The sequence below is a fragment of the Thalassophryne amazonica genome, chromosome 6 (genome assembly GCF_902500255.1).
Source record: "Thalassophryne amazonica chromosome 6, fThaAma1.1, whole genome shotgun sequence".
Lineage (NCBI taxonomy): Eukaryota > Metazoa > Chordata > Actinopteri > Batrachoidiformes > Batrachoididae > Thalassophryne > Thalassophryne amazonica.
In genome coordinates this window covers 101,455,999-101,479,368 of record NC_047108.1, presented here as the reverse complement: position 1 = coordinate 101,479,368, position 23,370 = coordinate 101,455,999, and the positions used below count along the sequence as shown (strand labels likewise).

General features: G+C 43.7%; 1 protein-coding gene and 1 long non-coding RNA gene across 3 annotated transcripts in view; one reads left to right on the top strand and one right to left on the bottom strand.

The window, feature by feature from the left end:
* LOC117512767 overlaps positions 1–596 on the top strand; it is a 28,063-nt gene extending 27,467 nt beyond the window's left edge. Inside the window, exon 3 of the long non-coding RNA XR_004561377.1 lies at positions 585–596. This is a non-coding gene — a long non-coding RNA (uncharacterized LOC117512767). The remainder of the gene's footprint in view (positions 1–584) is intronic.
* Positions 1–11,589, bottom strand: part of LOC117512766 (PDZ domain-containing protein 4-like) — a 42,330-nt gene extending 30,741 nt beyond the window's left edge. The window contains exon 1 of one of the 2 annotated variants that reach the window (XM_034172982.1): positions 9,799–11,589. In XM_034172982.1, coding sequence (XP_034028873.1) covers positions 9,799–9,858 — 60 coding nt within the window. In that variant the 5' untranslated portion in view covers positions 9,859–11,589. The remainder of the gene's footprint in view (positions 1–9,798) is intronic. The other variant, XM_034172983.1, reaches the window with a different exon arrangement.
* Positions 11,590–23,370: the final 11,781 nt, after the last annotated feature.

Sequence of the window (23,370 nt, the reverse complement as noted above, 5' to 3'; positions counted from 1 at the left end):
TGATTGGAACTTTTGGTTTGATTCAAGAGACTGTGAAAGCTGCTCTGGACCATGGTCCATGACAAACAGCCAATTTTTGGTTCAACCAAAGCAGGTGGTGTCGGTTCCGATCTAAGTGCACCATGGTTCAATTGAGTTACAGCGTGATTTTTTTATTTATTTATTTGTTTATTATGGATGGTTCACACATTGGGATGCAGCAACCTCCGGTGATGAAAAATGAAGCCAGCACAGAAGTGCCAAGAAAAAGTGTGAGGGGGGGGGAAAAAAAAGAAGCAGCAATTCTTTGAATAGCTACTTGAGCTGGCTTCATTTTATTTGACCTTTATTTAACTAGGAAAGTCCCATTGAGAGTAAAAACCTTTTTCAAGGGAGTCCTGGCCAAGAGGCAGCAAAAGTTACAATTACAAATGCACAGGTAAAATTACATATGAAAAACAATGTTGTATGGCTGGGGGGGCCTGGCTGCTGGTTTGTTTGCCTTTTGTTTCCTCCCAGGTGGCATGCATTTGGGACTGAGTGGCTGTGTTGCTGAGGCTGTTAGGACTTCACCCTGATCACCTGCGACTCGTCAGGACTCACAGCTGAGGTGCATCTGGAGGGATTGGAGTATGTTGGCATTTAAGACTGAAGTGCACAGTGTGCATTTGCCAGAGACTCGACCTTGTGACCAGACGGGTGAGATCGTCGTCTTGGGAGCCATCTCATCAGCAGCGGACGCTGAGAATGTCCAGGTTTGATGCACGGTCTGTGAAAGAGGAGAGGGTGAGGTCTCACGCTCGTCAGCACACTTCCTGAGGTACGTTGGATTTTGTGACTAACAGTTATACAGTCAGTAAATGTGGTGTCCCTCACACCTTATTGTATTGAGCTGTATGTTAGTCATGTATCAGCTTCCACTGCGGTGGTGATTTGTGAACGGGATGTTCCATGCCTGCAGGTTGGAAGCTGATCAGTAATCAAGCCAGGAAGTGTTTGCTGTTTGTACACCTTTAAGTGTTCTGTGTGTAGAGTGTGGACTCACATAATGGTTCCTTCTTTCACAGACTCGGTTGTTGCGGCCACCTGGGGGGTGTCGGCGGGGTCCTTGGGTCCGAAACAGCTTCTGGCTCCGGACCGTTAGCGCTGCTGGGAGCGCACCACGCCAGACCGCACCTTTTATTATTATTATGATCACTGTTATGTATTAAATTCAGTTAGCCTTTGAACCGTGCTCTGCTTATTTCATACTGGGTCCTTCAAACGCTGGTCGGTTCTCCGAGCTGCGTCCGACACATAACAAACAATTGCAGTTTGATAACGTTGTCTCAAGTGCTCTCAGCCTGGACTTAAAGTTGTTCAATGAAATAAGTTCGGTCAGTTTCCAGTCTTTTTGCAACATGTTCTGTGTTAAAGGTGCAGTGGGAAAAAAGCCCTTTTTTGCAGATCAGTGTGGGCAAATGGAACAGAGAGCAACAGATCAAAAATGAGTCAATCCCCATAGAACCCCATGTTAAAATCACCAACTTGATTTTGGTGTCTATAGCTATTTTCCTCATTCTTGACAACTGTAGGGGTGTGAATTTTTATATAGCACATCAGTTCAAGATCTTTTAAATGATAACTTGGTGCATATTTAGGGATCTGGCCAATCTGACTGACAGCTAGCCCGTGCACCAAACTATCGGTAGCTTCTTTCTAAGCATCTTCATACAAGTATGAGATGCTGTGTGGTTAATGAACCATCTGTATCTTGGGTGAGTAAAAAATTAGCATGATTTAATTTGTATGATAGGACCATTAGCATTAGTTAGAAGGTATTATTACCTGGGCAACGTTAACTACCCTGTTAGTTTCACAGTTACAGTATCTATTGGATGGTCAAAGTTCTTAAAACCTGCACCTAAGCTATTATTAAAAGCCACTGCCCAGCCCGCAAAATAGCTTTAATCAATCACCCAAACCCAGTTTAAGGCTTTGTAGCCTTAGCTAACTTGGCAACATTGATATAAATGGGCATGTTCAGGCTTCATTCGTCTTGCTTAGTTTAGCATTGGTCTTCCCTACGCTCCCCCCTTTTACCCAATTATGGGTTAGCTGGGAATTACATGGAGTCAGGCACTGCCAAAGTGGTGACATCTAGCACAGCCCCATTTCAGCTTCAAACTCGCTCTTCAAAAAACCTATGTGTGATGTCACAGAGGGTTTGTACAGTATATGGTGGTTGTTATATATACGATGTGGTGTTCTCTCATAGTTTTTGCAAAGCCAGGTTGTCCATTTGGAGAAAATGAACCAGTGTTGTGTGTTGCACCTTAAGTTGTTGCCAACGGGAGTAACGGTATCATAATACACCCATCAAAGGGCTGGAATAAATCTGCACATTTTTCCTCTTGATCTGGACTACACCCTAAATTAATGCCTCACATGTATAGGGAACTCAACAAAAATATAAACGCAACACTTTTTCCCATTTTGTATGAGATGAACTCAAAGATCTAAAACTTTTTCCACATACACAATATCACCATTTCCCTCAAATACTGTTCACAAACCAGTCTAAATCTGTGATAGTGAGCACTTCTCCTTTGCTGAGATAATCCATCCCACCTCACAGGTGTGCCATATCAAGATGCTGATTAGACACCATGATTAGTGCACAGGTGTGCCTTAGATTGTCCACAATAAAAGGCCACTCTGAAAGGTTCAGTTTTATCACACAGCACAATGCCACAGATGTCGCAAGATTTGAAGGAGCATGCAATTGGCATGCTGAGAGCAGGAATGTCAACCAGAGCTGTTGCTCGTGTATTGAATGTTCATTTCTCTACCATAAGACGTCTCCGAAGGCGTTTCAGAGAATTTGGCAGTACATCCAACCAGCCTAACAACCGCAGACCACGTGTAACCACACCAGCCCAGGACCTCCACATCCAGCATGCATCGGTTTGCATAACCAAAGAATTTCTGCACAAACTGTCAGAAACCGTCTCAGGGAAGCTCATCTGCATGCTCGTCATCCTCATCGGGGTCTCGACCTGACTCCAGTTCGTCATCATAACTGACTTGAGTGGGCAAATGCTCACATTCGCTGGCGTTTGGCACGTTGGAGAGGTGTTCTCTTCACGGATGAATCCCGGTTCACACTGTCCAGGGCAGATGGCAGACAGCGTGTGTGGCGTCGTGTGGGTGAGCGGTTTTCTGATGTCAATGTTGTGGATCGAGAGGCCCATGGTGGCGGTGGGGTTATGGTATGGGCAGGCGTCTGTTATGGACGAAGAACACAGGTGCATTTTATTGATGGCATTTTGAATGCACAGAGATACCGTGACGAGATCCTGAGGCCCATTGTTGTGCCATACATCCAAGAACATCACCTCATGTTGCAGCAGGATAATGCACGGCCCCATGTTGCAAGGATCTGTACACAATTCTTGGAAGCTGAAAATGTCCCAGTTCTTGCATGGCCGGCATACTCACCGGACATGTCACCCATTGAGCATGTTTGGGATGCTCTGGACCGGCGTATATGACAGCGTGTACCAGTTCCTGCCAATATCCAGCAACTTCACACAGCCATTGAAGAGGAGTGGACGAACATTCCACAGGCCACAATTGATAACCTGATCAACTCTATGCGAAGGAGATGTGTTGCACTGCATGAGGCAAATGGTGGTCACACCAGATACTGACTGGTATCCCCCCCCCAGTAAAACAAAACTGCACCTTTCAGAGTGGCCTTTTATTGTGGACAGTCTAAGGCACACCTGTGCACTAATCATGGTGTCTAATCAGCATCTTGATATGGCACACCTGTGAGGTGGGATGGATTATCTCAGCAAAGGAGAAGTGCTCACTATCACAGATTTAGACTGGTTTGTGAACAATATTTGAGGGAAATGGTGATATTGTGTATGTGGAAAAAGTTTTAGATCTTTGAGTTCATCTCATACAAAATGGGAGCAAAACCAAAAGTGTTGCGTTTATATTTTTGTTGAGTTCCCTATACATGTGAGGCATTAATTTAGGGTGTAGTCCAGATCAAGAGGAAAAATGTGCAGATTTATTCCAGCCCTTTGATGGGTGTATTATGATACCGTTACTCCCGTTGGCAACAACAACACACAACACTGGTTCATATATATATATATATATATATATATATATATATATATATATATATATATATATATATATATATAATTATTATTATTATTGTAAGGAACTGATTCTGGTGTCACTGACCGAACAGCTCCCACTAAAAATCGGTCCCCACTGCCTTCTCTGCACGTGTCATTTTGATAATTGGCTGACGCAGTAATTCGCCGATTATCGCCTCATTTCTGGTTAAAACTGCACTCCAGTCATCATCTATCTCAGCAACAGATATCTGAAGCTTTTGTACAACAATCATTTCCACATAAATTCAGCATTATTTCAAAATAAAAGACAGAGGGTGATCAGAGGGTGATCAGAGGGCGATCAGAGGGCGATCAGAGGGCGATCAGAGGGCGATCAGAGGGCGACAGCAGCGCATCTGAGTCTAACTCTCTGAGTCTGACTTTCTACACCCAAAGCGATCAGAGGGAATAATGTGATTATTAACCATCAGGTGACAAAGTAAAACCTCTTAAATCAGTCAGTTTTAAGCAGAAATGAGGCGATAATCGGTGAATCGCTGCTGATGCTCTGAAATGACATATGCACAGTGAAGGCATGGGGGACTGATTTTTAGGGGAGACCGTTCAGTTGGTGACACTGGACTTGTGTTATGAATGTAACATAGAATTGTAAACATTTTCTGCAGGGCCCCCTTTTGTAGATATGAATATTTCCAAACACACACACACACACACACACACACACACACACACACACACACACACACACACACACACACACACACACACACACACACACACACACACACACACACACACACACACACATGCATGTCTTTTGTTTCCAACTCCACTGATTATTTGGAACAAACTGCATTCATTTGCCTTTCTAATCACTCCCCCACCGCTCCAATTTGAGAATCACTGATGGAACAAAAGTCTAAAATAAGCTCTTTCAGGCCTAAAAAGTTCTTAGAGCAGATCCATTTTCCACATATTGTCAAACAATTATTGGACTTTGGGGAGCATATTTAACTTTTTAATGTAGGTCAAAACTGATTTTGCACAATATGACCCCTTTAAAAGCACATGCAGGTGTTGCAGCTGTCTGACTGGAACCTTCAGACACAGCTGACTTCACGGTGACAGATCAGTGGATTTATTTGATTTTTCACTTTCAAAGACTTTGACCTGCAACGCGGTCGGTGTCATTACTGCTGACCCCTGTTATAAGAGGTCCCTGAAGGCACCGCTCCCAATCTGGTTTTATCTCACGCACCGCCTCAGTAGCTCTGTAGCTCTCCAATCAGGCAATCTACAGTGTTACTCAACGCTTTCTGTTCACCTCTGCTCCACGAAATGCTCAAATCAATTTACTTCTGACAGTTGGTAGCAGAAAAGAAAAACAACATGGTTGTTCTTCCTGTTTTTTTTTCCCCAATTTGATTTTCCTCCTCCGTTCATTTTTGTGCTGCTATCTGAGCTCTGTGTTTTCATTTCTCTTGGCACTGCCTTTGATACCAGATGCAGCCCGGTCAACCAGCCCAAACCCCACGCCTGCATGCAACAAAGACACAGGCTTGTGGTGACACCGATAGTGCACCTCTGATGCGCTACATAGCATTTTTGCTGAGCACATTTCATGCCACGTAAGCGTAGAACTTATTTTGTCACTGCATGTGTCATCAGGTTGCCGAACAAGCGCTTCCTTCGGCCAGATGATCTTACTCACACTCAGCCTGCGGTCCCAGTTGGCAGGTGGTGCTGAGGCTGTAACCGTGGCAACATCCCTCTCCCATAACATTTTAGCCCTTTTTATAACAAGCCATCCATCCTTCTGGCTGTGTGGATCTGAGCCTCTCTGCTCTGTGTTTTACAGGATGGTTCTGTGGTTATTATTGTTAGAATTCCTGTGATGTATGGTCAGAATTCACACTAGTATCTTTACTGAATGACTATTAAACTACAGAACTCAAGAGGATGAAGACGCTCAAAGTGATTTTCTTGCTGTAAGCCATGTCAATTTATGGATAATTTAACATACGCACTAAACAAAATGTGTATTCCACTTAAAAAAAAAAGATTTCAGCAGAGACGCTGATATTAAAGCTACAGTGTGTTGAAATTAGTTGTGTTTTTTGTTTGTTTGCGTTTTAGCAGAAATGAAACACAGCACTTATAATCATCTGTTTGTGCATAACCTGCAACAACAAATCAAAAGCTTCATATACACATAGGAGTGGCCCCCTTATGGAGGCTGCCATTTTGCACCAATATGTTAATGCAGTAGCCCAAAAGGGCCACTCACTCTGGACTTCCTCTGTCTTTCACATTTGGAAGACTGAAGGGAAAAAGAAGAGGAATCAGTGATTTCTCCCCTATACACTGTCTACTGGTTGCTATAGTGCAAGCCAACAACGAGAGGCTCATACATATATTACTTATCAAAAAGGCGAGGGAGCATGAATCCCCGTCATCAAAGAAGCAAAATCATGAAGGGAAACAAAATCATGGCTGGTGATGGCCTAGTGCAGTCTGAAACATCACCAATAGATGGCACTATATCTGACACACCGTACTTTTAAATCTGTCATATTCATCCATTTACTCTTAATGAAGCCACAGGGGTGGTGGCCAAGTGGTTAATGCATTTGGTTTCAGTGCAGTAGGTTCCGGGTTCAAATCCCACCCCTGCCACATTTCTCCATGTAATGTGGAGTTGCGTCAGGAAGGGCATCTGGCGTAAAACCTGTGCCAATTCAACATGCAGATCCACCTTGGATTTGCTGTGGCGACCCCGAGTGCAAACAAGGGAGCTGCCGAAGGGACTTACTTTTTTACTCTTAATGAAGCCGAGGTGCATGAGTGAAAAGTAAATGATTGAATGAGTGATCTCATACAAGGGAACATCAGTGAGCAGAGCGGATCTCTCCATGAGATGAGGAGTTACGCTACCAATACGTAGACCTGGGATGGATTCGCAGTCATGCTTAATTAATTAATTAATTAATAATTAATTCATTTTATTAGGAAACGGAGCGTGCCACGGCCTCAACTTTACCTAAATTCTGGGTCTGTTAGTGAAGCCTAGGGCTAGTGGCCGGCGATCACCTTAATATTTCCTGTTTTTCTTGTTGATTAATGCTGACAAATTATACAGTTTTCTTGTCTTTCTGATGCCTGATTCTGTTTTGTTCTCTCTTTTTAAGGTGCAGCTCCATCCAGAGATGGGTGTGGTATTTGTGCTGGAGACCCTCCTGTCCTGTGCACCAACAGCATTTCCTGTATATTCATTTTGTGAATTGTTCTATAATTTATGTCTGTAGCATGGCCCAAGGAGAGGGTCACCCCTTTGAGTCTGGTCTGCTTGATGTTTCTTCCTCAGAGGGAGTTTTTCCTTACCACTGTTGCTCTGGGGGTTAGTAAGGTTAGACCTTACTTGTGTGAAGCACCTTGAAGCAACTCTGTTGTGATTTGGCGCTATATAAATGAAAATAAATTGAAATTAAAAAATGCTTCCCGTCTGTGTCCTTTATTTGGGTTAATTTCAGTCCAATCACCTCCACATGAGTAGTGGCGTTGGCTTGTGAAGTAACTTGTGATAGATTGGCATCACATTTCAGGGGATGTTGTAGACTCTCAAACGCCTCATGCTATGGTATCCGGGGATACGTACCGGTACCATTGGGCCTCAGGGCCGAAATAGGATTTACAATGTAATGTCAGTAATATTATTACTGTACTTTACAATTTGTCTGCTGTTCATATATTTCTTGTCTTCTTCATATCTCCTTTGCCGCCGCAGGTCCCAGTTTGCTTATGCAGGATTGTTTAACTTTTGTGGGGTGTGCTAAATGTTCAAAGCTTTGAAACTCAAAGCATCCTTTAAAAAATACTTCAGCACAAAATTATTAGAAAATGTGGCAGTTTTGCCTGATTTAAAAAAAAAATATTGTTAATTAATTTTCTGACGCTTATCCAGGTAGTGGTAGCATCAGAACAGCTTCAGGTCACACTTCTTCATCCCTGGCCAAATCCTCTAACTCCTGGGGCATTCCCTAGCTATCTGGGAAATATGATCCCTTCAGCCTGCTTTGGGTCTTTCCCAGGGCCTCTTCCCAGATGGACATGCCAGCAACACCTCCCTAAGGCATGAAGGGCCGAGCCGATGCAGGTTTTCCTTACTACGGATCACATCAGCTGCTGAGTTCACACGTGTTCACGTTTGTAAGTTGAAAGGAGGACCTCATCGTAAAAACTCCTGCTGACGTGATTGGTTACAAGGAAAACCTGATCAACCTTGGCCTGTCAGAGCACACTTTTGCCCTAGGGAGACAACCGGGGGCACCTTCACAAGATACCCAAACCACCTGCTGGCTGCTTTCGATGACAAGGAGCAGAGGCTGTATCCTCCCAGATATTCAAGCTTTTTGCTCTTTCCCTGGGTGTAAGTCCAGATACCCAATGGAACCTCATGCCTGCCACTTCTAATAACCTTGTTATTTTGGCCATTACCCAAAATTCAAGACCATAGGTGAGGACAGGAGCATAAATCATTTGTTAAATCAAGGCCCTCACCTTCTGGGTTAGCTCTTTCTTTACCACAATGGTCCCTTACAGCACCTCTAATGCAGCCCCTGATCTGTCTGTCGATCTCCCACATCTTACGACTACTCGTGAACTAGACCCCCAGGTACTTGAACTCTTCCACTTGGTGCAATAACTTCCCCCTGACCGAAAGAGGACAATCCTCCCTTTTCCGACAGAGGACCATGATCTCATATTTGGAGGTGCTGATTCTCATCCCAGTTGCTTCACACTCAGCCTCAAACCTGTCCAGTGCACATTGGAGGTCACTGACTGATGAAGCCAACAGAACCATATCATCTGCAAAAGTAGAGATGTAATTCTGAGGTCCTCAAACTGGACACCTAATCCTAGACTGCACCTTGAAATCCTGTCAGTGGAAATCATGAACATGATTGGTGGAACGGGGCAGCCCTGGTGGAGTGCTGCATTAAGATATACAGGGAAGGGAAAGAAATGCATGTGGCAGTGATACAAATATAACAAAAATTCCAGGAGGGACACAGATTTACAGCACAATTTATGATTCAACAAAGATAACACATGGGATAATAATTAATGATTAATGAAATGATGAACCTGATGTCCTTGTGAAAGCATGTTCACCCAAAATAATTTAGGTAATTGCATGAAATATTTAATTTCATTAGTGCAGAACACTCCATAGAAGATTCTGATATTTAGATGTTTTTAATTATTTTTACACCTTTGGTATGTGAAAAATGTAGTTGTGTAGTGCTGCATGTATTTAATTTGACTACATTATCTTCAATGTCCTGAACTGACTGATGAATTGCAGAGAACTGTGGTTTGAATTGCATATTTGTTCTTAAGTTTTGTTTTCATTCCTTCGAGATTCACTTAATGTTTTACTTTTACATTTCCATCGATACAATTACTCAACACGTGCAGAAACGAGCTTGATCGAATACATTAGTGATAAATGAATGAGTCGATCGATTTAAATGATGTTCAGCTGATTTCTGCTCATTGCTGCAGAAAGAGAAGAGTGGCACTCTCCTTACAAGGACTTTTAAAGTGAACAATAGAGGAGAAATGCTTGAAAATTAAAAAACAGAATATACGCTGAGAGAAGAGACCAAGTGCTCACCTGGAACATGACCCTGTATTGTTCCTCGGGCTTTTGAACCACACACATGTTGCACCCCATTGTGAGATTTATTTTTTGACACAGTGCCTGAATGTGCAGGTCCAAAACCACCTCAGATGATCAGTTCTCACACCAGCACTGTCAGGGTCTTTGTCTATGGCGGCAGTGAGAGCCCCACCCTCACTCGCGGGATTGTTGAATACAAGACTGCTCCTACTCGGAGCCACACACAGCACAGCAACTCGGAGAAGATGCCCAGTTTTTAATTGGCTGCTGTGTTGTTGTCCTTTTCTGCAGGGTTGCATTCACACTTCAAGTGTAATAATCCAGAAAGAAGTCACACATGGAGGAAATACTTTGTGCAAAAACTGTCTTTAACTGAGTTTCTGTGCTGGTTGTTGATAATGCAGTTTATGCATCAACTGTCACTAATCTTTCACCATACGACAAGCTTTCTCAGCGGAGTTGAAAAATTGCTGAGTGTGGCCGGTGAGATAGCGTCTCTTCTCTTCTCTTCCACCTCCACCACTTCAGGATCAATGCTTTGTTAAACGGATTTCCTAATTTAACTCCTTTGAAATTGGCCAAGTGGGGAAATGGTAGCAGCGCAGCAGTGAAAGGTAGTGGCGATAGCTGCCCATAATACAATTACCCGGGATATTTAAGGCCTTACTGTGGAGCGAAGATAAGCCGTGTGCCGGGGATACAAGTCCCAAAAAAACCCACACACCTGCACAAGCATCGACGGGAAACAGCACATCTTTCAACTACAAGCTTCACTGCACACAAATTCATTGTAAACTGTCAGCAGAACTGCCGTCACAGCAAGTGCATACAGACGAGAGGCAGCGGGAAGTGCATCGGTTTTACCTGATCTGTTGTCAGTTACCACAACAAATATTAGATCTCTGATTCGCCACAGCAGCTGCTGGAGGGTGAGACTAAATGACAGATTATAATTACATTAGAGATCGTCTAAGCAGCGATCAGACAAGCCTGTATCCTGGCCTTGCAGACGAATCAATATCGCAGCAGCTCATAGATCAACTGGATTTAGTGCTTGGCAGATTATCGAGTGAATCGAGATTGTTCATCATCAGCACCATGGCTGTGTACTTTGGAAGTCTATTGATGAGTCTGCGAGGCTTGGATGTATTTATTGGACTTTAGGCTCACTTTGCATCCCCCATGGATAACCTTCGAAGGTGAACCTTTCTCCTGCTGCTTCCCTGCCCTTGCAGTCAAATCATGCCGGTTAAACCTTTATCTTTAATCCTCCAGCGCAAACTCTCGGTGCGGTCGTAGCTTGAGAGTCTTGTCTGAAAGGTCTGTTACTCTGCGTGTATCACAGCCACTAATCCTCATGCTACACGTGCACCTGTTCTGCAAGCAGCGTAATCCCTGACACCGGCCACGGGAACCATCGCGGTTGCAAACAGACCAACAGAAACTTATCGAAACACTCGAGCCTACGGCGCAGCGGCAGACACTCTCAGCAGGTGTGTTAACCGTTCCATCTGCTCCTCTTCTGCCTCCATCTCCACCTCCTGTCCATCAACACGTGCATCTATCTACTTAGTATCCCTACATGGTTATCGTGGAGGACTGAACCCTCCCTGCTCTCCATGGTTGCAGAATATGAGCTGTGTAGAAATGCCTAATAATCCTTTGAAAAACCTGTTCTTGGAGCGACAGAAGGATTTCCACACTCAGGCACCAAAATGAAAAAGTTAGTCCACCTTCAGAAGGCGATGTAGGAGATTGGTCTTTGTTTATCCTTGTATTTGGTGCATCGACATGAGAGGACTTGTGCTGAAGGAAAAGAGCAAAAATAATAGGTGGTGAGTATTCCACTTGGTCGTAGTGTTGAGCGGAGGGAAGCGTCTGTCTCAGATCAGTGATGAATCACCATCAGCATCCCTCGCTGAATGAGAGAAATCACCGGTGGCTGATTGGAGGATGCTTCCCAGTTTCTCTCTTCGGGTGCGATGTTAAATGTGCTCCCCCACTGCAGCGGGGGAACACAAAAGGCGGCTGTTCCCCAGCGATGAGGAGCCTGCAGTTCAGTACATCGCACTTCTACTACTACTACTGCCTACTACTACTCAAGCTGAATTCTTCTGGATTTTCCACTGTATAATTTCCTCCCCCCACCCTCTCTCTCTTTCCGTTTCCAGGGCTGGGCTGCTGCTCTCTGCTCACCCCCCCCCCCCCCCCCCACCACCACCACCATCATTTTTACCCACACCTCATTTGCCTCTCCCTCCTCCTTCTCCTCTCCTCTGCCTTTTTCTTCCCCTTATGCTGGTAGCAGCATTGGGAAAACCTGAAGATGCAGAGTGGGCAAAGCTCCATAAAAGTGAAAGGAATATCAAGGTGGTCCTACAGTCATCAGAAGGTGACAAAGAGGCTTCATACCTCACATGGAAGCAATTCAGTGTCACCTTGAGGTGTTGTGAGACGGCGTGAGAAAGAAAAGGATGATTGCACTCTTTCATAGCGGGAGAAAAGCCCAAAGCAGGTATGGAGCTCCTGACTGGCTCTGCATTTTTATGAGGAGCGGAGCTGCCACAAAGAAGGGGGGGGCGACAAGTGCATAACAGGTGTGACAGGATGAATTGAAAGGTATGGAAGAGAGCCAAGAGAGGAAATGCAAATGAGTGTGTGGGAGAGCGGCGGAGAGGCATAGCTGGGGCGGGACCACGCTTCTCTGCAGCGATGAGAAGGACCAGCTGAGGGGCGGCAGGACGGAGGCTGCGGGTTGACTACGTGTCCAGCTCGGGTGATGTTTGTGTGGAACAGTCTTCAATCTCCTCCTCGCATGTGCGACTCGACTCACTCAAGAACACAAAGCTTGAGTTCATTTTCAATTGAAAAGTCTTTGGTGGCACAGGTACTGCGTCGCTCTGCAGCGCTGAGATTAGTCACCGGTAGCAACCATCTTAGAAAATGTTTACAGTCCATGACACCATTCATGGTTGACCTTTCTGTGGAGATACTGTGATTTTCTACCTGTCAGTTTTCTTTTTTTTCTCTTTTTATCAGCTCTGATTCTCTCTGGGCTTCAGAGGGTCATTCATCAGCTGCCAAGAAAAAAAAAAAGTCTACATAAATGCTACGCGGCACGCGCTATCAGACACACCAAATACGGAACTGGGATTGCACTGTTGAGCAGCCTTAAAACTATCTTCCATAAGACATGCAATATATTTTGGATAGTAATTGGTTCAGGGTGAGGGTTCGTGTTTGTGGAATGAGACCATGTGTGGGGTTGTTTCATGGCATTGCCTCCTTTGGATTTACGCACTTCTTCCAACACTGCTGCAGCACATGAACCCCTGTCATGAAGAAGCTTTCGTCCTGATTGTCATCAACAGCAGTTAAGATACCATTATATCACTAATATTTCTTCCCAGCTATATTCCTCTTTGGAAACAGATGAAAATCAAATTCTGATAAATTAGAACAGCAATGAATGAATAAATTAATTTATTCAGCACACACAGATAACAAGAAAAACTCATAAAGAAAACAATTTAATAATGCACCCATGTGCCCGAAAGGGTGTAGGCAGAAGCAAAAGCATACAAGCGCCCAACTCTTTAACCAAAAAAATAAAAATGCATACATATGTATATAAAAATATACATATACCCATGATAACAAATACAAAATATAAATGAATGGTTAGAGGTCCGTGTGGGACCGAACCGTTGCAGGTAATGGACCCAAATGCAGGGAGCTGGACACGGAGAAGAGTGCAAGGAAAATATATTTATTTATAATAAATAAAAAAAGGTGCTGCGCTGTTGTGCCTGCAGTGTGGAGAGATGGCTCAGGAACTATGGAGAATAAAGACACACAGGGTGAGTGAATGCAACACTGGAGCCTCAAAACAGTCACAGTTCATAAAAAGTTTAACACAGGTTGTTTCAGAGGTCAGGAAATAAAGTTCTCTTCTTAAGTTGTATCCAAAGGTCAGAGGTCAAGTGCTGTGTGTTGGAATGCAGTTCCAATTAAGCAGGAATTTAAACAGGTGGGTTCTCAATTGTTGATATCAGAATTCATGCGGTTCTTAGGAAGAGTTCTTGGAACAGTTGTTCATCATAACACAGTCACAAACAGGAACGAGTGAGAATGGGATCTCACTGAGAGGAGGAGGAACATAACTGGCGCATACTCAAGACACGCTCAGCACCAAGAGCCGAGGCATTCCAAAGTGACATTGCTGTGCAGGTTGTCAGAGCCAGGATCCAAGTACGCTTGGGAGCTGTACTGAAATCGTCTGGAACATCAAGAAAAGACAGTTTGCTCTAATATTGGAATTAGAGGGGAGGCCAGGTTACCAGAGCTTTTGCTGCGGGATGCTTTGGCATCTTAAGCACACAGCTGGAAGACACAGTCAAGGTAACAGGGCGGCATTCAGGTCTGATCCTCTTGAAGACTGCCTGGATCATCGAAGGTGGCTCTGAAAGCTGGCGAGGCAAAATGAGGCAAGCAAGGCAACAGACAAACATGGCACACAAGTATCTAGCAACACATGAACAGAAAGTCAGGGTTTAAATAGTCCATCAATAATCAGTCACTCATCTGATCCACGTGTGAAACAAAACTGAAGGCGCCATCTAGTGCAAAAACTAACACATGCCACTGGTAAAACAAAGAGTTAAAACCAGGCTCTGAGGAAAATCCGGACAGTATCACTGAACTAAAATTTTAAACACAAACGTGCAAATAGCAGTGCACCATGCACAAACCCAAAAATAAAACAAAATTGATAAACCCAATTCATCATGCTATAACAAGTAATTAAATAATTTTTATAAAGCCTTTTAAAGCCAACCAAGTTACCAAATGTTTTAATGTTATCAGGGCATTTATTCCAAATAGTAGAAACACAATGACTTTTTACAGTAGCTTCAATCTTTGATTTCTAAAATAATAATGTTCCTTGCAAATTATAACTGGAGTCCCTCATTTTAAACAGGTCCTGGACATGTTGTGGTTAAAGTTTATTTTTTACTTTAAACATAATTTGTATTATGATATACTCAATGAAGTCCCAAAATTTAAAAAATATGTAAACAGACAAATAACGGATTTGTTGGCTCACGATATGATTTATTTCTAATAATTCTTATGGCTTTCTTTTGTAGTAAAAATACTGGATTTGTATTAGTTTTGTAGGTGGTTCCGCAAACTTCGATACAGGGTCATATATGGAACACGTAATGGATGATATAAGGTAGTTAAGGAAGGGAGAGGTTTTTGACATTTTAGATTTAACATAATTTATGTGTTTTCCAATTTAATTTATAGTCAATAAAAACCCCAAGAAATTTATTTTCATTCAAGTTCAGTTTCAATATCATGAACTAATAAATTTCTGCATAAATTGCTGGGCTTATTTCCAAATATGATACACTTTGCTTTACCAAAATGAAATGATAATTTATTTGAAGTGAAGGGCAACCAAGTTGGAAGTCAGTCACAATCAGTAGCCATGGCCTCCACTGACTTGTGAGCTGGAGCATAGACCTGATGAAAAGCCATCCCATTTGTTAACGTTCCTGGGCTTTTGGTCTTGATCACCTCATGTAGCTGTTTCAGCAAGCTGAAATTTGATTCTCCATTTATGTTTCGACCATTTGTAAGATAGTCCACCTGAAAGAATGCCCTTTCCTTCTCAAAAGACAGAGGCCCTTCCTTTAGTGGACAAAACAACCTTTGGAGGTATGAAAATATCTTTTCACTGCATGTGTTGTCTCTCAAATAACAGATGCAGCATTCATCCTAAGTTTGGACATGTTCAATTAAATGACTTGATTTAGTTCACACAATCATCTCTAGGGTTTAAAGCGTATGGTCAAAAAAGAGAAGATTTCAGTGAGTGGCAGTTGTGTCGACGAAAATGCCTTGGTGATGGGCAGGCTGGTTGAATGGGCGACTGTGTGATGCCATCATGTCAGTATGGACCAACATCTCTGAGGAATGTTTCCAACACCTTGTTGAATCTATGCCATGAAGAATAAAGGCAGTTCTGAAGGCAAAATGGGGTCCAACCAAGTACTAGCAAGGTGTACCTCATAAAGTGGCCGGTGAGTGTAGATTCCCAACAACTTTTAATATGTTCTTTGAACCAACAAACAAGGTGGATACACATCTGTTTGAAAATGAGTGGGTTTCAATTTGTGTTTACTGTTGCTGATGATACTGAAGTTAATTTCCGAACCCGACAGTGTCATAAACCACAGCTTTGTGACCATATCAATTATTGCAGACATTTTTGTAAAATCTATGCTGGCAACTTCATGAATATATATAAAGAATGCAGTCACATCACAGACAAAAGTAAACTAGCATACTACCTGTGGGGATCCACAGGGTCTAGATTGGGTAGTGTTTATAAAATAGGTACCTGACAGTTTTCAAGGGTGGGAATAAATTATGCAAAGTTTCTATAATGAGCTGAATGTATGTGAATCCAGAATGTTTTTAGAACCTTAGAGCTCAACAGTATTTTGAAGAACTCATTCCTTTTATTTCCTTTTATTTTTTATTTTATTTTATTTATTTATTTTCCTTTTATTTCCTGTTAATTACATCATTTTTAATGTTAATGTACTGTCTTAATGTCATCATCTGCCCCGGGCCTGGGTTTTCATCTTGGTTATGTCTGTGTTCACGTCCCCCTGTCTTTGATTTTCAGTTTAGGATTACTTAGTCACTGGTTTTATTTTGCATTTTACCACTATAGTCATTGCTTGTAATTTCTGTTTGTTATGCTTTTGCCACATGTTAGTTCTGTTTTAGTTTCAGCCCCAGCCTTTAATTCTCTTGTTGATCTGAAAAGTCAAAGCGACTTTGACTTTTCAGTTCTCACCTTTGTTTTCCTGATTTTTTTTTCTTTGCTCCTACCAGGTGTAGATTTTTCTTTCTTTATGTTTGAGACTCACCTTCCACTTTCTTTCTGTCTGTTTAGTGTTTACTTTACTGCACTCTCTGGCACCTGTTCGCTTTATCTTTGTCTCTTTCTTCCACGCCTCTATTTCTGTCTGCTTAGTGTTTGTTATATTGCACTCTCTTGCTCTTGCTTGTCTCAGCTTTGTCTCCTTCCTGAACTTTCGCACACAGCTTTCACTTTCCTTAATCACACCTTGTTATTTAAGCCTTGCATTTTTCTCTGTTCTCTGCCAGTTCATTTGATTTTGTCTGCATTCCAGCCTAGTGTTAGTCCTTGATCATCTGCTCTTCTGTGTATGACCTTGCTCTGTGTTTGAGCTCGTTTTTTTGCCTCTGCCTCTTGATTTTGGACTCACTGTGTTTTTGAACCTTGCTTGTTTTTTTGGACTAAGGGCCCTGTCCCACTGGCGTTTAGGAGGATTTGCGTATGGATTGCGCACAAAATTGGCCCATATTCACCAAACATCCGCAATATCCATGTAACATGCCTGTATGAGTCGGCCGTCATCCGAACACGTCCGGGATCATCCGCAGAGGCACACATGTCCACAGCCAGGATTCATACACAATACATACTCACTCTATGCTCTGTATATCTGCTGATATCCGCAACTGACGGGGATTTGTGGCTTGGCAGCAGACTGTGACAGTGTGTAAAACAGATATATATCGTGCCTATCATGTCCACATCACAAACTAAAATATGTTGTAGCAACTGCATACAAATTGGCCACGAATAAAGCATTTTTATTACATCTGCTTTGCAGCTGATTTGCCGACAATCTGTGAATGCATAACAAACACGTCACGCAAACCCAAAGTACTATATGTGGCAGAAAGCGACATACCTGCCAGTCAGTGCCGGTCCGGCTGTGTAGATCCACAAAGACATAGCTGCTGCAAACGGGTCTCCTCCAGGACTATTATTTAACACCAACAGAAGGAAGAATTGCTGTTTAGCCACAACTCACGCTGAAGTCTGTTTTCTGTGACACTCTAAAAAAAAAAAAAAAACACCATCTCACACCCCGAGTGGCTTTCCCCCTCCAACTCCCCAAACTCATGAACAGTTAACCCTCGCATGACAACATGATCAATAACTCTGTGATCAACTTGTCCAAGTCCAGCACTTGCTCCAGAGGCTGTATTGTTGGTGTGAATAGTGATGCCGAAAGGAGCGAGTGCGCTTATTTTATGACCGCAATGCAAATGCCGTGCACGCGCAACACGTGCGCGATGCATTCACAATACACCCGTAATACTGCCGTGATAATCTCAATGTGTCAGATCAGTTTCCTTACTACATGCGTTATATAATATATATATATAATATATCCGTAATTCATGCTCGGACATTTGTCATTTTTGGCCATTTTTGTTGAGGATGACAACAAACGCCCACAATTTGTATACTCAATTCATGCGCAATTAATCCTCTCTCCAGTGGGACAGGGCCCTTAGATTTTGCCTCAGCTCTGACAACCTTGTTTCTCCTTGCCTCTGAACCCAGCTTGTTTTTGACATTTGCCTCTGCCTTACGTCTGCTGGTTACTTTTGCCACACTGACTGATCACCTGTTTACCGAATCTGTGCCTGTTTTCTATATAAAGCCTTTAAATACTCAACCTTCTGAGTCTGAGTCTGCATATTGTGTCCAGCATACTGTTCGTTCCATGCCATGAATCCTTTCACTTAATGTATTTATAAATTGTTTAGGCTCTTGTTATCATATACACACTATTACAACCCCAATTCCAATGAAGTTGGGACGTTATGTAAAATGTAAATAAAAACAGAATACAATGATTTGCAAATCCTCTTCAACCTATATTCAATTGAATACACCACAAAGACAAGATATTTAATGTTCAAACTGATAGACTTTAGACATGATATGTGATGCCCCATACCATCACAAATCCTAGCTTTTGAACTTTGCACTGGTAACAATCTGGTTGGTCTTTTTCCTCTTTTGTCCAGACTCTTTTGTCCTCCATGATTTCCAAAAACAAGTTGAAATGTGGACTCATCAGACCACAGCACAGTTTTCCACTTTGGATCTGGGCCCAGAGAAGGCGACGTTTCTGGATGTTGTTGATGTATGAATTTCACTTTGCATTGTAGAGTTTTAACTTGCACTTGTAGATGTAGCGACGGACTGTGTTAACTGACAATGGTTTTCTGAAGTGTTCCTGAGCCCACGCGGTAAGATCCTTTACATGATGATGTCGGTTTTTAATGCAGTGCTGCCTGAGGGGTCGAAGGTCACAGGCATTCAGTGTTGGTTTTCGGCCTTGTTGCTTACGTGTAGAAAGTTCTCCAGATTCTCTGAATCTTTTGATTATATGATGGACTGTAGATGATGGAATCAGTAAATTCCTTGCAATTGAATGTTGAGAAACATTGTTGTTAAACTGTTGGACTATTTTTTCATGCATTTGTTCACAAAGTGGTGATCCTCACCCAATCTTTGCTTGTGAACGGTTGAGCCCTTTGGGGATGCTCCTTTTGTGCCCAATTATGACACTCACAATTAGTGTCTTCAGTTCCCAAACACTTATTGAGTGTTGTTCAGAAGGAAAGGTGATGCAACACAGTGGTAAACATACCACTGTCCCAGCTTTTTTGAAACGTGTTGCAAGCATCCATTTCAAAATGAGCAAATATTTGCACAAAAACAATAAAGGTTATCAATTTGAACATTAAATATCTTGTCTTTGTGGTGCATTCAATTGAATATAGGTTGAAGAGGATTTGTAAATCATTGTATTCTAAACCTAACCTAAACCTAAGCCTAATCATAACCTTGGAGTAAACCACTGTAACATGTACAAGTTACAGGGTTATTTTTATGTGTGTTGACCACTGACCTTTTGAAATCTGATGAATGAAAACACAGAGTAGGATCCATTTAAATACCAGGTTGAATCATCTTCATGGAAATCTAAGTGATGGCAGAGTGTTTTCCAAATGAAACGGAAAGAACAGTTGTCGTGCTTATTGGTGAAGTGGTACACCATTTCAAGGTTGACACACATGGCACATGCCTCTGGACTCCATGTAACTAAACCTCAACACCTCCCTCATATCCACCTCCAGCACCTCCAACATCAGAGTGCTGCACAAACCGGAGCACGTCACAACAGAATCAGTGTCAGACAGGTTGCGTGCAAATATGAAATATGGCTGTGCAACAGTTATGCTTCTCAAATGTTTCAAGCGATACATATATGTACATCATTTTCACAAAGACACCACTGTAATGTTGTGTTGCCAGTTTTGCAGATCATCTGTTCTAGTCTATTTCAGAATATATCAGCTCCTTTGATAATGAATACAGACACATACACATTTCACTTATGTAACTTTGGCCCCAACATGTCAACGCAAATGTCAGAAAAACTGATTTATAATGCAATTACGTTTGTTACGCAAATCCGATTGGTTAATCGTATGAGATTTCAGACCATAAAATATTGAGTAGATGGTCACACAATATTACTCCGAACCCTGACCGCTTTGCTACGCAGTTGTCAGTAATGGCGCTGTCACCTGAGAGCGACAGAAACTAGCAACGAGAATGCCGAAAAAAAGTGGATTTAATGCATTTAACTGGATTGATTGATGGATTTACCGTGGATTTAACTCAATGCAGCTGATGAGACGGAGAAATCTGTGGGTCTGCTCATAGAATTTCCAGTTTGGCATGAAGACGCTGCTGCTACGGTAAGCTTTGACGAGCCAACCACACCCTTTCACCGACCGAATTACTCACAGAAAAATAAACTGTGCAAATGATGGAATTGTATTAGAATGGGAATAACTGTTGTGTCTGATGTTGTGTCGCAAATATCCGTTTTGCTCAGTTTGCGACTGTAAAATCCAGCATGAACGTCCGCAAATCATCAGACACAACAGGGTTATTCCCTAAATATCAACTGCCTCTCCCTCCATCTGCTGCTTGGGGTTGGGCCTCATGTGTCACACCCTTTTAATGCACTTCACCAGGTTAGCACCTGCACGCACATCATATTGGATTGTAAATAGCACATTGTAGGGTTCACATGATTTGCCGTAGGGTGTTGGGGATGGGTTTGCAGGGCAGTTTATGGCGCAGCTGTGCGCTGCAGCCTTCCACTGCAGCCTTCCACTGCAATCTCCATCTGCCACTCCTGCCTTGCAATTTTAATGCACACACCTTACTTCTACACGTTTAATAAACACCTTCACCAATTTAGAGTTGGGGTCACTAGGCGGTGGTGGGTTTGCAGGGCAGGCTGTGGCACAGCGGTGTGCCGTGGCCACCCACGGCAGTCTGCCACCTGCCATCTCTTGCCCTGCTTTTAATGCAACATTTTATGTTTGCACACTTAGTGTTGTGTGTTGCCCTGGTTTCTGCTCCTCTGCTCTCTCTCTCTCTTCCAGGTGGCATTCCTTGTGGAGCTGATGAGCACACCTGTCTACAATCAATCTGCCTCCATAAAAACCCTGGTCCAACAGCTCATCGGTGCCAGAGACTCAGTGTTCAGGACCTGGTACCTGGCCGCTCTATTTCTGGATAGATTCAACTATTTGCATTCCGTCGCAGTTACTCCTGGACTCAGTGAATGTTATCAATCTGATTTTTGACTCTTGTGCTATTTTTGGTTCTTAGCTCTTGCACACTGCCACCCTCATACTGTTTCTCCATCTCTATAGTGACACCTCCCTCCATCAGCTCCACTGGAGGCCACCTGGACCCCGGACCTCGCACCATTCCACACCTGGGAACCCTATCTGCACACCAGATCCACTTGGGGCTGCGACCTCCGGTTTCCACCGCAACGCGGGCCGGGTCTTCACTCGGCTAACCTCCAAGACTGAACTCACCATTCCCACAGCATTTGTTCCTGTACAATAAATCTGGTTTTCTTTTTCCGTTTAGCCTCCCTGCTTTGGAGTCTAACTCAGGCTTTTGGGGATCAAATTCATAACACTTAGGGGGTCATACACAGCAAGGGAGATTAATTGTAACAACTATGGTGGGGTTGGTAGGTAGGGTGAGTGTGGCACGTGGGGTTGGCCCTGGGTGGCTGTGGATGTCTGGGGCTCTGGGGTAGGGGGTCTGCCTCGCCGGTTCTGCCGTGGTCCCCTGGCCCTGCTCTGGGCCTGTGGGGCCCGGGGTGCCGCGGCCCTTTGTGGGGGTGGGTGGTGGTGGTGGGTCGCAGGTGTTGGCACTGGGGGGCGGCTGCTGCTGGGGGGCGATGGGGGGTCGTGGTCTCCGCAGGATGGGTCTCGCTCGGGTGGTCTATGGTCATGGGCTTTGGTGTCTGGGGCGGGATCCGGGCTGGGGGGTAGGTTGGGGGTGGGGGCGCTTGGGGGGCACTGCTGGCTGCGCTGGGGGGCCTGGCTGTCTGGGCGCCTTGTGCGCTTCCTGGCCCCAGGGTCGGGCCCCGCCCTCGTGTGGCTCGGTGGTCCCTACCTTGTGCTTTGGATTTGGCTGTGGTGGCTCCTTGGCTCCCTGTCCTTGCCGCCAATCGCTCCTGCCCTTGGGGGCTGTGGCTTGGGTGGCGTGGTTCTAGGGCTCCCCCTATTGGTGGGCCCATGCCGGCGCCCTGTGTGCTTCCCTCGGGTTTGGTGCAGCTCCCTGTGACCCCGTGGGGGTGGGGGTGTTGTCGGGGGTGCGTTCCGGCGCCGTCGGGCCACTCCCCTGTTGGTTTGCTGTGCTGCCCAGTGGCTAAGGGGGCTGCCTTTCCTGGCCCCCGTGCCATTCCGCTGCGCCTTTTCTCCTGGTTCTCCTGGCCCTTCCTGATAGAAGCTGTCGGTTGGCTCTGAGTAGGATGTTGTAGGGTGATCGGGAAGGGCAGATGGGGGTCACACACACACCACATTCACTCATGCACTACATACCTTGTGTCTTGCAAGAATAAATTGCATATATGCGTATTAATGTTCATAAATGGTTCTGCCAGTGTGGCATTTATCATTACTATATATGCAGACAGGGGGAAAATAAAAATAAAAATAAATAAATAAATATCAACTGCCTGTTCCCCAAGACAAAAGAAGTCAGACACCCTCACATTTAACCGGACAGCGCCACGCTGTACAGCTCACATCCTCCACCTTTTCCACCTTAAATACAAACACTTGGCATTTCACATAATTCACTCTCGTTTCTTTCTCTTATTTTACTCCGAGCAAATCAAACGGCGTGCCACTCAAATGTCACTGGCTTTCTTTGTTACGCCATGTTTGAAGTCACTTTTGCTCATTTCTGCATTAGCGTCAGAACTCAAAGCAGGAATTTTCACAGAAATGGAAGCTTTTGTCTCTCAAACCGTTAATGCATGCATGAGAAATAAAAATCAAGGCAGCAAGACCAACATTCGACTGAGGCTTTGCAGATAAGTTTTGTGTTTAAGAAAAGGGAGAGAGAGAGAGAGAAAATGAGTTGAGTGCCGGCTATACAGGAAGGTAGATTAAAGTGCAAAGAATACAGATATGTAGAAACAGAAAGATGGAAAAGAGAAAAACAGCATCTGTTTGTCCTGAGAGACCTGTGTTTCTTTGGAGAGGCGCCGAGCGGGAACACGTAGACCTGATAGCAGTTGAGCAACAGAATACTGA